The following is a 13,471-nucleotide window of genomic DNA, read 5'->3' as shown; positions in this document are numbered from 1 at the left end:
CCCACTACTCCATCCATCCTCCATCTCTCCGCATCACTCTCACACCCCCCACCACCACCACCCCACCCCTACCCCTCCACCTCTCCCCACACTCTCCCGCCCAGCGCAGCGCAGCCCACCCACACTCAACTTTGTCCAGCCTTCATACATTGAGCAGATGGCGAGCCAAGCGCCGCGGCGGATGCTCAACATGGTGAGCAGCTACCTGGCCAGCCCGCTCGAGGCCGTCGAGGCTGTCGAGGTGGTCATCGAGACGCTCACCACGTGGGAGCTGCTCAACCCGGGAAGCGAGGAGCTGACAAGCGGACATGAGAAGGTGCTCAAGGCGACGACGGCTATGGTGACGTCGACTCTGCCCAAGGTCTTTGCGGCAGGCATCGATGTGCTCAACACCATCCTGGCCGAGATTGTGGCCCTCACGCCGGCCCGGGCCCTGTATTGGCGGCCTCTGCTCGCGCCGCGGTATCCGGCCTGGCTGCAGGCGCTGGCGGCGGTGGCGCAGCGGGTGGTGGCCAAGCCGAACGTCCGCGCTGCTGCGCTCGGCGCCATCGGCCTCATGCTGCGCGTCCTGGCCACCATTCCCGAGCTCAAGAAGGACGTGCTGTCGGGCCACGCGGCCAAGAAGGCTAAGCTCGGCGATCTGGACGCGCGGTCTTCGTCGTCGTTCCATCTCTCGGGCCTCATGACTGCCCTTCTCTCGCCCAAGATGCAGGAGGCGAGCCTGATGAGCGCAGTGGCGCACGCGGTGGCGGCGGCGGTAGACGTGCTCGGCGTCTCGCTCCGCCCGTTTGTGGCCGGCCTCGAGACGCTGGCCCTCCCCCTCCTCGATGCACCCGACGCTCAGCTGGCAGAAACTGGCGTCCACATTCTCGCCGCTCTTCCTCGCATCGTCAAGTCGGACGCCGCGTGGTCCGGCTCGTACTGCCGGGTCCTTGCCTGGGCGCACGCCGTTCTCGACATTGTGGTCGGCAAGCCGCGCGGGGCCGGGCCGAGCGGCCCGCCGAGCTACCACGTGCCCGGCGGAGGGAGCGAGGAGACGCCGGCGCCGCGGGTGCCCGACGGGACTGGGATGATGTCGGCCGAGGTGGAGAGCGGCGGTGGCCGCGGGCACGCCCGGCAGCGGGCCAAGAGCCAGGCTGACGCCTCGTCCGGCTTCCGCACCCGCGTCCTCGCCAAGCTCGACCCGCTGACCCAGCTCGACGCGCTTCGGGCGCGGTTCTCTTCGCTCTGCGCCCTCCTCACTGCGCTCCTCAAGTCGTCGGCGGCTGGCGCCGGCAAGGGCACCGTCGCCTCGCTCCTTGTTGTGCTCCCTATCGACGCGTCGATCGGCCTCATCGCGCGCGTCCTCGCCGTCGACGTCGGCAAGCTCTCACGGTCGAGCTCGACCGGCTCGGTCGACGTCTCTGCGCTCGCCACTGCCATGTTTTCCTCGTCGCTCATGTCGGCGCAGGCGGCGCTCCTCCTTCCGCACATGCAGCTGGCGGTCGTGGCCTTTCTGGGCACGCTCGTCGAGCTCCCGGGCATGGGTGCGATGTCTGCCCGCTACTCGGCGCTCACGGATGCCATGCGGACGGCGGTGATGGCCAAGCGGGGTCCGGGCTCACACTCGGCATCGCCTGGCTACCACGCTGCTGTGTACCACGTCTTTGCCGCCTTTTGCCTCCGCCTTCCCTTTGTGGCGCCGGCCTCGACGCACGGCGCCATGTCGCTCCTGGACGCCGCCGTCACCGCCCTCACCGCCGACCTCGCGCTCATCCCGGCCGCCATCACCTCGGGCACGGCGTCGACGCTGAGTGGCGGTCGCCGCCGGAAGCGCGGCGGCGCTGCCGGCGCCACCTCGTCCACCAACCCGGCGCACGCCCTCTCGCACGTCACCATCCACACCGTCGCCGCCGAGGCGCTCGCCGTCGCCGCCGCCGACGCGCTGGAGGCTCTTGCTCTCGGCTACCGCGGCGTCCTGCCGTCGGCCACCCACGACGCGCTCGAGGCTGCGTGCATCGGCCCACTGTTGGAGCCTGCAGCTAAGATTTCTAACGTCATGCGCACTGGGTACGTCAAGGCGCTCACCGCCTGCCTCATGCGCCCGCGGGTTGTCGCCTCTCCCTCGCTCGCCTTTGCCGTGCAGGCCTTTACTTTGGCGTCGGCGTCGACGACCTCGACCGAGGTCCTCCGCGCCGCCACTGCCGGCCGTGCCCTCGCCATCTCGCTCATGCACCCGCGCGTCCCGCTCCTCACCTCGCGCCCGATCGTTGCCGCCGCCCACGGCGAAATCCAGGCTCAGCTCGACCACGCAGTCCACACCGAGGCAGCCGCCGCCGCCGCCGCCGGAGCTGCTGCCGCCAACACCGCCCCGCTCGCCTCGCTCGCTGTTGGATCGCGGAAGCGCAAGCTCGAGCCCGTGGAGCTCGCGCCCGAGGCCGAGAGCCACCAGCCCGAGCCGCCGGCCAAGCGCGCCAAGCCGGTGTGGGACGCGCCAGCTCCAGTGGCGAGCGCGACGCCAGCTGCACCGAGCGCCCCCATCCCGGCGCTCAACCTCAAGCCGATGGCGGTTGTGAGCTCTGGCAGAGACGAGGCGGCGCCGGCCGTCGACGCCGTGCCAAAGGCAGCGATCACCACAGGCGTCGTCGTCCCGGACTCGCTCGTGAACAACGTGGCGGCGTCGATGGCGCCGGCCATGTCCGACTCTGACTCTGACTCTGACTTTGGACTTGTCGACGCGCCGCCGTCGGACGATGAGGCGTAAAAGAAACCGTGACAGCCGCAACGTTACCAGAGGAACGAAGGCCGGGCAGCGAGGAGCGGCGTGGCCTCGGTCTCGGCACCGTCGCTGGCCTCGGCATCGCCGGCATGCTGAGGGCCAGCGAGCAGGCGCGGCGGCGGGCGGGCCGGCGACGGCCGAGAGCGAAGCGGGCGCGACGCCGTGTAGTCGGGCTTGAACAGCGACGAGGACGGGGACCAGGCAAGGGTCTCGAACGCGAGGCCGTGGTCCCAGCCGAGCGGGGCGAGCGTCGCCAGATCGACGCCCGAGAAGAGCGCCACGTGTTCGAGAGCCCAGCGCGAGTCGAAAAAGGTGGCGAGACGGGCGATGAGAGCACGCTGGCTGGCGGCGCGGGCATCGTGGGAGACAAGGGCCCAGAGGCGCGAGAGCCATGAGGCGCGCACACGCAGTGAGTGCACCCGCTCGCTGCCCGGCAGCAGGGCCGGGATGGCGTGCGGAATGAGAACGGCGCGCTCGACAAGGCCGACGTGAAGGAGGGCGGTGGCGATGGCTTTGGTGAGCCAGGTCGGGAGAGGAGCTGCCGACTGCGCGGCCGAGAGCGGGGTAAAGCCGTCGAGAAGGACGTAGACAAGCTCGGCAGCCTGGGGAGTGACCGGCGGCGAGGTCTCAGCAGCGGCAGCGACCAGCTTGGCGGCGAGCTGGGCGCCCGAGGCGACGGCGGTCGGGCGGAGGACATCGTACGGATGGACGGCAGAGCAGATGCGGACAAACGGGAGGACGCGCGAGTGGCGGGCGCGCTTGGGCGTGCGGAGCCACGAATAGCGGACAAGGAACATGATGACGGCGCCGGCGAGGGCGACAAGCCGCGGCGGCGGCGTGTACGGCCCATCAGAATCGCGGGTGTAGATGCCCTGATAGCGGGCAACAATGGCAGCAGGCGGCGCAGGGACAACCTCGCCGCGCCAGTTGCGGTGGCAGAGGCCCGTGGCGAGGGCCAGGACAATGCCGAGCGAGGTCTCGCCGTCGATGTGGCGGTCGAGGAGCTCGGCGAGCTCAACGTGCTCGGGCTTGACCCGCATCAGCTCGCCCTCGAGCTGCGGTACCAGGTGATAGAGGAGCGGAAGTGCCTCAAAGGCGACTCGAGCCGAGAACGCCGGCTTGTCGTCGAGGAGCGACGGGTCCGAGTCGATGGCCCGGGCAAGGAGCGCGGCGTAGCGCTCGGCCGGGAACGCGCCCGACGCGGCGGTGACGACGACGACGGCGGCCTCGCCCGAGCCAAACCCGAGCTTGCACTTGCCGTCTGCCACTCGCGGGAGGAGCTGCGGCGCGTGCCATGCGTGCGCGGCAGCCGAGCCAAGCGGGTGGTGGCGCGGCGAGGCCGAGGAGACGATGGACGACGACGACGAGGTAAGCATGTGCGAGAGGGCCTCGACGGCGTCGGCCACGTGCGGCGGGATGAAGAGGTCGGTCATGTGGACCGGGCCGAGGGTGACATGGGAGAAGACCGTGACCCTGTATATCATGGTGAGGTGGGTGTGGACGTGTGCATGTGCGTGTGGAGGGGCATGTAGGGAGTGTGGTGTGTGGTGGTGTGTGTTTGTGTGTGTGGGGTGGGGGTGGGGGGTGGTAGTGGTAAAATTTGTGAACGGTGGGGGACAGTCCACGTGGCTAGGTGGTGGTGATGTGGTGGCCGTGGTGGTGGTGGTGGCGATGGGTGGGCATGCCTGTGTGGGGCTGGGCGGTGAGGGCGGGGCTTTGAAGGAGTATACTTGTCGACGGAGAGCACAGAGAGAGGAACAAAATGCTGCGCATTGGTGGACTTGGACGTGGCGTGCATGCTGGAGTTGTGGCGACCACGGTGGCGGGGGCTGTCTGTCGCGGCTACGCGTCAGAGGCTGGCTCGGCCGAGCATGCGGCGCTGATGGGGGTGGCGGCGGGCAGCGGGACGTCGAGTGCAAACTTTCCGATTGCCAAGGCTGTGCAGGGGCTGGGCAAGTCGCCGACGTTGGCGATCAACGAGCTGAGCGCGGCCAAGGTGGCGGCCGGCGAGGATGTGGTCCGGTTTGGCTTTGGCCAGTCGCCGTTTCCGGTGCCGGGCGAGCTTGTGGAGGCTCTGCAGCGGCACGCGGCGCAGAAGGACTACGAGGCGGTGCAGGGCCTGGCAGCACTGCAAGCCTGCGTGGCAAGCGAGATGGCCGGGCGGATCGGGCGCCCGGTGGCAGCCGAGGACATCATGGTCGGCCCGGGATCGAAGGAGCTGCTGTTCAATCTCCAGGTAGCCATCGAGGGCACCATCAGCATTCCGGCGGCGTCGTGGGTCTCGTACCTTCCGCAGAGTCTCATTGCTGGGCGGGCGATCGATGTGGTGCCGACGGCACGGGCTGACGGGTGGAAGCTGACGCCCGAGGTGGCCGAGGCGCACTTTGTGGGCAAGCCCGGGACCGACTCCCGCGCCTCGGTCCTCATCCTCAACTACCCGTCGAACCCGACGGGGCTCTCGTACTCGGCAAGCGAGCTGGAAGCGCTCGCGGGCGTCTTCCGCAAGCACAACGTCATTGTGCTTGCGGACGAGATCTACGGCAAGGTCCACCACACCGGGCAGCACGCGTCGCTGGCGAGCGCGTACCCGGAGGGCACCATTGTCTCGGACGGACTGTCCAAGTGGGCGGGCGCCGGCGGGTGGCGACTGGGCCACTTTTGCTTCCCGCGCGAGCTCCGGTGGCTCCGCGATGCCATGCATGTGGTGGCGTCGGAGACGTTTTCGGCGACGTCGGCGCCGATCCAGTACGCGGCGACAGCGGCGTACCCAGGCGAGGCGTCCGAGCCGCTGGCAGCGTACCTCGAGGGCTCGCGGGCGGTGCTCAAGGCGGTCGGCGGCTACGTGGCCGACGCTGCCAACGCGGCCGGTATGGCGACGCCGAAGCCTGATGGCGGCTTTTACGTCTTCCCGTCGTTCAACGACGCGCACGGCGAGTGGCTCGCTGACGCCAAGGGCATCTCGACCAATGTCGAGCTCGCGCACACCATCCTGGCCGAGACGGGCGTCGCCATGCTGCCTGGTGCGCCGTTCTCTGTCCCACACGACGAGCTCTCGCTCCGGCTCGCGTTTGTTGACTTTGACGGCGCCGCCGCTCTTGACGCATACGCCGCAACCGGGCACGTCGACGTGGCGGCTGTGGCACCCAAGGTTGTCCGTGGCATGGACCGGCTTGCGGCGTGGTGCGGAGCTCGGTGAGTAAAACAGGCATGGCATAGTGTTGTGCGAGCATCACATGAGCGAGCAGCATCCACCGTCCGCCGCCCGGGACTCGCGCTCGTCGAGGGTCCGCTCAAAGTCGGCCAGGCGTTTGCGGACCGCGGCAAGCTCAGTCTCGGCTTCATCAAGCGCCCGCGACGAGTTGTCAGTAGCGTGGGCAAGGCGCTCGAGGCGGCGCGAGACGGCGAGGTCGTGCGCGGTGGGGCTGTGGCGGTGCTCGGCCGGAGGCGACGGCGAGTACGAGCTTGGCTCGTCGTACTCGGACTGCGGCTCACACGAGTCGTCGGTCCAGTCCGAGAGACATGTCGAGGCATTTGACGGCGAGACGGCGAGCGCTGGTGCGCGTGCTGCGAGCTTGGGCGATGCCGGCGGCGGGGAGAGGTCGAGCCCGATGGGAAAGTCTGTGGCGGCGGCGGTGGTGTAGTCGTAGACATTCGTTACTGAGCCTCCATAGCGGGCAAGGAGCTGGTCCGGCGCAAACCAGTGCTGGAGCGCCGGGTCCGGGTTCTTGACAAACTTGATGCGCTCGAGGGTGCGGGCCGGGAGAAACGGCTTGACGACGTTCCAGATCATGCGGGTGAAGAAGCCCGGCGAGAGGATGAAGATCTTAAAGGACCGGCCCGGCCAGGCCGAGCCGACAGCAGAGATGACGCGCTTGAAAAAGGTGAGGTCTTGGTTGGCACGGGCGGCATTGGAGAGGTCAAAGACAAGGTTAAACTTCTCGACCGGGAGCCGCATCCGTTGCAGGCCCTGGTGCAGCATAAAGATGACGGCGCGGACGTCGCGGTCCGGACCATCGGGATTGGGGCGGTGGTTGCGGAGGAGGAACCAAAGAGTGGGGTGGCCGTGGACATCGGTTCCGGCCCAATACACCTTGTTCTGCTCCAGCTCGGGAGCGACGTCGTCGAGGAGGATGTCGCCGGGCGCAACGTCAGCGTTCCACCCGTCGAGCTTCTCAACGTGCTCCTTGGCCAGCTCAAGGTCCCAATTGCAGGCATGGTTCTCCAGTACAAGCCGCACGTCCGAGGGGCGCTCGAGCATAAAATCCATGCCCTTGTCCTTGCAGTACTCGGAGAGAGTGGCAACCATCTGCGAGACGGCAACGTGTGAGTGTGCTGTCGGCGGGCGAGGAGAGGGCAAGTCAGGGATGTGGGGAGGAGCAGGGCAGTGCGTACTCCTCGTTGAGCATTCGACAACGGTGTGTTACCCTCGACCTGGGAGATGTCGTACTCATCTAGTGAGCTGGCCATGGTAGGCTAGGAGGGTGGGTGTGTGAGAGGGGTGGTGTGGGCGAGGGCGAGGGCGGGATCGGCAACCGGGGTGGGCGAGGGCGGCGGGCGGGGGGCGGGATGGGGTGGCCATTTGTTTGTCACGAGCCGCGGCATGGCCATGTATGGCGATACAAGCGACGCGAGCAGAAATCGGTGTTGATGTGCTGTGGTGATGGCGAAGGTATGGAAGAAGTGTTCCAAGGCGGACGAGTCAAAACGGAGACAAACAACTCACTCCCGGCTGCCCCGGTTTGGGCGCGCGCACCTGAGGCAGCGAGGACCCGGATCAGAGAGGGTAGAGGGACATCATGTCGGCACGGCATACCTCGTTTGTAGCGCAGGCGGTGATGCGCGACTTGCACGAGTCTGTGGCGACGTTGGAGCACGAGCTCGAGCGCCTTGTTCGTCGCGCGCATCAGTTGCAGAAGGCGCTGCGAGTTGTGGCGGAACACCAGGAACAGCTCGACAAGCAGCTGCTGCAGCTTCCGCAGTTCAAGGCCGTGGGCAAGGAGCAGTGGGAGGAGGCAATTGCCGAGTATTCGGCGATTCAGTCGGGACTGCGGCCAGCGCTCGTGCGGCTGGCACGGTACAAGCACCTGGAGATTGCTGTAGAGGGCGAGAAGCTCGACGTGCTGCTGGAGCAGGCGAACGCGCTCGGTACGCTCATCGCCCACGATCCATCAAAGCCACGGACGATTGGATCGATTGTGGCTGCGCTGCGGTCAGCGTTTGTAGAGGTCGGCTCGGCCGACGATGTGGCGCTGGGCGACGACGAGCCGGCGTACTATGTGGTGGGCGGGGCCTTTGGCCACACAAACGCGTCGATGCGCGACTTGGGCTTGAGCTCGTTTCAGGCGCTCGATGATCTGGGCCTGGCCACCGTCGCTGATCTGCGGGAGGCTGGGATCAGAAGCCGGGAAGAGTTCGATGCGTTTGTGCGGGCACAGACACAGAGCGCCGACACGGAGCGCAACGGGCGAAATGAAGGCTGACCACCATCACACCTGTGCACCACATGCTCGGGGTAGAAGCGCTCAATTTGCGTTAATGGCGGACATTGGCACACCGTGATCAGAGGCGGCGGTGCGGGGAGGGGAGGGCTTGGCGATGTAGATATTAAATGCGTGGACGAAGCTTGTCCGCGCACCGCGAGCCCAGATCGCAGCCTCGCAGCCTATCGCTTTGCTGGAGGGGATCGGCCAGGCACCAGACCAATCGCAGCCAATACGGTTTCGTCATGCATCGGCAGGTATCAAGATCTGTACCGTAGTGTACGGGGCAGAGCCCACGAAGCGGAAGAGGCGAGGACAGAGGTAGATGCTCACGGCGACGATGGCGTTGTCGCACAGCCGTCGGGTGGAGGAGGGGACGATGGCGATGGCGATGACGACGACGACCACTCGGATGCTGGGTTGGCAGCAGATAGCGATAGTCAAGGCTATCGAGGAAGACGTGGTAGTTGTGGTGTGAATATCATCTGTGTTGCGGCTGCTGCTTCCAGCGCGAGTTGGCAGCAGAGCAGGCCGGCACACTTCTTCCTGTGTGACTTCCGTCCGCATGAGTGTGACAGCGTAGGTCAACAAAAAAGGGGAAAGGCGGGGGAGCGGGTACACCTTTCTCAAGAGCACAGCCGAGGAGGGAGAACAAAGCAGTCTACAAGTTCACTATTGCGACCGACGACATGAGCGGCGGGGTGCAGGAGCTTGTGCGTGCGGCCCGCGCGGGAGACCTGGAGAGGGTACAGGAGCTGGTGGAGGGTGGCGTGGCGGTGAAGGATCAAGTGGTGTCCGGGGTCAATGACCGGGTTGTGTACCAGGACACGGCTCTGACGGGCGCGGCGCGGATGGGGCGGAAGAATGTGGTGCAGTGGCTAGTGGGGAGTGCGGTGGTGGGGGTGGAGGATGGGCGGACGGACGGGTGGACGGCGGCGATGGCTGCTGCCTGGGGTGGACACCTGGATGTGATGCAGTGGCTGGTGAGCAAGGGTGGGGCGGATGTCGACAAAGCCAACAACAAGGGATGGACACCGCTGTGCATTGCTGCGCAGAAAGGCCACAAGGATGTGGTTGAGTGGCTGGTGAACGAGGGTAGGGCGGATGTCGACAAAGCCAACAACAAGGGATGGACACCGCTGTACATCGCTGCGCAGAAAGGCCACAAGGATGTGGTTGAGTGGCTGGTGGGCAAGGGCAAGGCGGCGGTCGACAAGGCCCTGAACAACGGAGCCACGCCACTGTACATAGCTGCGCGAAGCGGTCATCTGGATGTGGTTAAGTGGCTGGTGAGCGAGGGCGGGGCGGAGGTCGACAAGGCTAGCTACAGCGGAGCCACACCGCTGTACATTGCTGCGCAGAAAGGCCACAAGGATGTGGTTGAGTGGCTGGTGAGCGCATACGGGACGGAGGTTGACCAAGTCAAGAACAGCGGAGCCACGTGCTTGCTCAACGCTGCAAAGAAGGGTTGCCTAGGCTTGGTACAGTGGCTGGTGAAGAAGTCCGAGGTGGCAGTCGACGAGACCGACGACGACGGAGTCACACCGTTGTCTATTGCTGCGCATAGCGGGCACCTGGAAGTGGTTCAGTGGCTGGCGGGCGAGGGCAGGGCGGATGTCGGCAAGGCCGACAACAACGGAGCCACGCCGCTGTACATGGCTGCCGAGATGGGTCATCTGTATGTGGTGCGATGGCTGGTGAGCAAGGGCCGGGCGGAGGTTGACAAAGCCAACAACAACGGATGGACACCACTGTACGTTGCTGCGGAGAAAGGCCACCTGGATGTGGTGCAGTGGCTGGTGAGCGCATACGGGATGGAGGTTGACCAAGACGAGGACAGCGGAGCCACGTGCTTGCTCAGCGCTGCGAAGCAGGGTTACCTAGGCTTGGTACAGTGGCTGGTGAAGAAGTCCGAGGTGGCAGTCGACGAGACCGACGACGACGGAGTCACACCGTTGTCTTTTGCTGCGCATAGCGGGCACCTGGAAGTGGTTCAGTGGCTGGCGGGCGAGGGCAGGGCGGATGTCGGCAAGGCCGACAACAACGGAGCCACGCCGCTGTACATGGCTGCCGAGATGGGTCATCTGGATGTGGTGCGATGGCTGGTGAGCAAGGGCGAGGCGGAGGTCGACAAGGCTAGCAACAGCGGAGCCACACCGCTGTTTATTGCTGCGCATAACGGTCACCTGGATGTTGTGAAGTGGCTGGTGGGCGAGGGCAAGGCGGATGTCAACATGACCTTGACCAACGGAGTCACGCCACTGTACATAGCTGCGCGAAGCGGTCATCTGGATGTGGTTAAGTGGCTGGTGAGCGAGGGCGAGGCGGAGGTCGACAAGGCTAGCAACAACGGAGCCACACCGCTGTACATCGCTGCGCATAACCGTCACCTGGATGTTGTGAAGTGGCTGGTGGGCGAGGGCAAGGCGGCGGTCGACAAGGACTTGAACAACGGAGCCACACCGCTGTACATTGCTGCGCATAACGGTCACCTGGATGTTGCGGAGTGGCTGGTGGGCGAGGGAAAGGCGGCGGTCAACACGACCTTGACCAACGGAGTCACGCCGCTGTACATGGCTGCCGAGATGGGTTGTCTGGATGCAGTGCAATGGCTGGTGTACGAGGGCAGGGCGGCGGTCGACATGGCTTTGAAGAACGGAGCCACGCCGCTGTATGTCGCTGCCGCGAAGGGTCAACTGGATATGGTGCGATGGCTGGTGAACGGAGGCAGGGCAGCAGTCGACAAGGCCAAAAACAACGGAGGCACGCCGTTGTACGTCGCTGCGCAACACAACCACCTGGAGGTAGTCATTTGTCTTGTGGCTGCAGGTGGTGCCAAGGTCATCCCCACACGTACACAAGCTCTACGGGCTTTTGTCGATGCTCAGCCACTGGACGTCACTAGTATGCGTGGTTACACCCGCATCATCAACTTCCTTCGCGCCGTCCAGACCGCCACCGTTGATGGTCATGCTCCTCTTCTCGGCGCCACCCTCAAGGCTGATTTGGATCTTCTTAGCACCCTCATTGCCGCGGGAGCACCACTTGAATCGTTTCACGATGGCCAAACAGTACTGATGCATGCAACTGCTGCCGGCCTCACCGAAGTAGTCGTCCACCTGCTCCGATTCGGCGCTGCTGCCAACACGGTTGATTCTAACGGGAACACAGCGCTCCACGTCGCAGCAGCTCACGGCCATGTCGATATCTCGCGAGTGTTGGTGACGCAGGGAAGGGCTCGAATCCATCAGGAAAACAATGGAGGCGAGACGCCGTTGCATGCCGCACTGCGTGGCAACGACGTTGCGCTGTTCCTCCTCGACACACCCACTCCACCGAAACCGGAACCCTGGCTCTACGTGTACTCCAACACCCAGCCAGGTCTGGAGTCCAACAACATGCCCACCACTGCTGCGCCATCGAGCCACGAGCGTGTTGCCATGCATGACTTGGAGGTGTTCAAGGAGGACGAGCTCGGCCATGGTGCGCACGCACGCGTCTTCCGTGGCCTGCGGGCCAAGACACCAGTGGCGGTCAAGGTGCTGTTCACGCAGGAGCTAGCGCCCGAGGCGGATGTATCAGCACTGCAACATTCACTGAAAGACGAAGCGGTCCTGCTGGGTAAGCTGCGTGATCCGAACATTGTGCAGTTTCTCGGGCTGTCGATGATGCCTGCGACAAATCACAGCGGACCGCGACCTGCGCTTGTGTTTGAGCTGATGGAGCGCGGCTCGCTCTTCGACTACCACGAGCGGTACGGCCGTTTTCCTCCCCAGGTCGCCGCAGCCCTTGCATTGGATGCTGCACGCGGACTGGCGTATCTGCACAGCAAAGGCGTAGTGCATGGCGACATGAAGTCACCGAACTTACTCCTAAGCGGAGCGAGCGGACGGATGCGTCTGAAGGTAGCGGACTTTGGACTGGCAAAGCTCAAGGGCAATGGCGTGGCAACGACCAATGCAGGCACGTTCCGCTGGATGGCGCCGGAAGTGATGGTATCAGGCAAGGAGAACACGTACGGGAAGGAAGCAGATGTGTTCTCGTTTGGTGTTGTGATGTGGGAGCTGGCCGCGGGATCGTACCCATACAAGGGTACTGGTCTCGATGAGCGGGGCATCCGGCAAGCGGTGTTGCAAGATGAGATACGGCCAGAGTTTGAGCCTTCCATGGGAGCATCGGAGGTGTACGTTGCGCTTGCTCGCAAGTGCTGGAGTGCTAGCCCCGCGCAACGACCGGGAATGACGGCGGTGGTCGACAAGCTCGAGATCATCGAAGCTGAGGAGCAAAAGCATAGCCTCAAGCGTTGGGACGTGTTCATTTGCCATGGCGGCGGTGACAAGGGCGCCGCCCTCGATCTTTACGACGACCTCACCGCCCGCGGACTCTGCGTCTTCCTCGACAGTAAGTCGCTTGACGGTGAGCGCTGCGAGTACCCCGATGATCTTGCTGATCATGTCCGCGCCTCGCGTGTCGTCATCGTCCTGGTATCCAAGCACATGATGGTCACACATTGGGCCATCGCAGAGGCCAAAGCTGCCCTCGCTGAAGCCGATGCAGGCCGTTGTAAGCTACTTCCAGTCTTTATCTGTAGCGACATCTCGCCCAATACGCTCCGTCACGCCGCTGACGTCGATACGGCCGACCCGCAGCACCTCGTGCTCAGGATCATGGACGCTTCGTTCTTATCGCCCGACCATGCAGAGCAGTACGGACTCTGGCGCCACCCCGAGCTCACGCCCGCCCGCAAGGCCGATCATGTTGCCACCGTCTACGCCCTGGAAAACTACGGCGCCGAAACCCACAACTGGCACACCACCTCGCCGTCCCGCGCATTAGCCGATGTTGCTAATCGCGCGGCCAACCTGGTGGCCGAGATGGTCAACCCTGCAGGCCCATCAACCTAAAGCTCGAGTAGCTATACCTTGCCACACGCGCGCTCTGCTAGAGCGGGCGTAGTAGTGGTCGAGAATGGACTGGAGAGGCTTGACAGCCGTGTGGGCTTGAGCGACAGGTGGGCGGCCACCGGATGGCCAGGCCGCGGATTTGAGAAGATAGGGAACGAGAGGGAGATGAGTAGGTTGACAAGGCAAGGGTATGATAGTCGACATGGCCGACACAGCAATCAACAGAACTCTCCACTCTTGTTGTTTCCCTTGGTATGTTTCAGTGAAGACAGAGGGAGATTACGGGTGGAGGTGGTGACGGCGATAGCATAAGATGAGGCGTGTATGCG

General features: G+C 64.8%; 6 protein-coding genes across 7 annotated transcripts; 4 read left to right on the top strand and 2 right to left on the bottom strand.

Annotated features, from left to right (window-relative positions):
• Nucleotides 1-101: 101 nt before the first annotated feature.
• Nucleotides 102-2,743, top strand: AMSG_02663 (uncharacterized protein; the record flags this gene model as incomplete). The annotated part of the gene is made up of 1 exon (XM_013905055.1): nucleotides 102-2,743. The coding sequence occupies exon 1, from the start codon at nucleotides 158-160 to the stop codon at nucleotides 2,741-2,743; it is 2,586 nt and encodes an 861-aa protein (XP_013760509.1). The 5' UTR covers nucleotides 102-157.
• A 23-nt stretch (nucleotides 2,744-2,766) lies between these two features.
• On the bottom strand, nucleotides 2,767-4,287 carry AMSG_02662 (uncharacterized protein; the record flags this gene model as incomplete). The annotated part of the gene is made up of 1 exon (XM_013905054.1): nucleotides 2,767-4,287. The coding sequence occupies exon 1, from the start codon at nucleotides 4,240-4,242 to the stop codon at nucleotides 2,767-2,769; it is 1,476 nt and encodes a 491-aa protein (XP_013760508.1). The 5' UTR covers nucleotides 4,243-4,287.
• A 233-nt stretch (nucleotides 4,288-4,520) lies between these two features.
• Nucleotides 4,521-5,971, top strand: AMSG_02661 (aminotransferase; the record flags this gene model as incomplete). Its single annotated transcript, XM_013905053.1, has 1 exon — nucleotides 4,521-5,971. One exon carries the CDS (start codon nucleotides 4,521-4,523, stop codon nucleotides 5,952-5,954), a length of 1,434 nt encoding a protein of 477 aa, XP_013760507.1. The 3' UTR covers nucleotides 5,955-5,971.
• On the bottom strand, nucleotides 5,710-7,173 carry AMSG_02660 (polyphosphoinositide binding protein Ssh2p). The gene is made up of 2 exons (XM_013905052.1): nucleotides 7,151-7,173; nucleotides 5,710-7,064 (listed from the first exon to the last, which is right to left on the bottom strand). Exon 2 carries the CDS (start codon nucleotides 7,062-7,064, stop codon nucleotides 5,988-5,990), a length of 1,077 nt encoding a protein of 358 aa, XP_013760506.1. The 5' UTR covers nucleotides 7,151-7,173; the 3' UTR covers nucleotides 5,710-5,987.
• A 317-nt stretch (nucleotides 7,174-7,490) lies between these two features.
• On the top strand, nucleotides 7,491-8,249 carry AMSG_02659 (uncharacterized protein). Its single transcript, XM_013905051.1, has one exon. It carries the CDS (start codon nucleotides 7,555-7,557, stop codon nucleotides 8,236-8,238), a length of 684 nt encoding a protein of 227 aa, XP_013760505.1. The 5' UTR covers nucleotides 7,491-7,554; the 3' UTR covers nucleotides 8,239-8,249.
• Nucleotides 8,250-8,874: 625 nt separating this feature from the next.
• Nucleotides 8,875-13,155, top strand: AMSG_02658 (the record flags this gene model as incomplete). Of its 2 annotated transcripts, XM_013905049.1 has the most annotated exons (2): nucleotides 8,928-9,548; nucleotides 10,365-13,155. In XM_013905049.1, 2 exons carry the CDS (start codon nucleotides 8,928-8,930, stop codon nucleotides 13,140-13,142), a joined length of 3,399 nt encoding a protein of 1,132 aa, XP_013760503.1. In that variant the 3' UTR covers nucleotides 13,143-13,155. The 2 variants fall into 2 exon arrangements, with proteins under 2 accessions (XP_013760504.1, XP_013760503.1); XM_013905050.1 differs by having other exon boundaries at nucleotides 8,875-13,155.
• Nucleotides 13,156-13,471: the final 316 nt, after the last annotated feature.

The sequence above is a fragment of the Thecamonas trahens genome, assembly GCF_000142905.1.
Source record: "Thecamonas trahens ATCC 50062 unplaced genomic scaffold supercont1.10, whole genome shotgun sequence".
Classification (NCBI taxonomy): Eukaryota; order Apusomonadida; family Apusomonadidae; genus Thecamonas; species Thecamonas trahens.
Note: the sequence above shows the minus strand (reverse complement) of the source record. Positions and strands in the feature narration are given on the sequence as shown.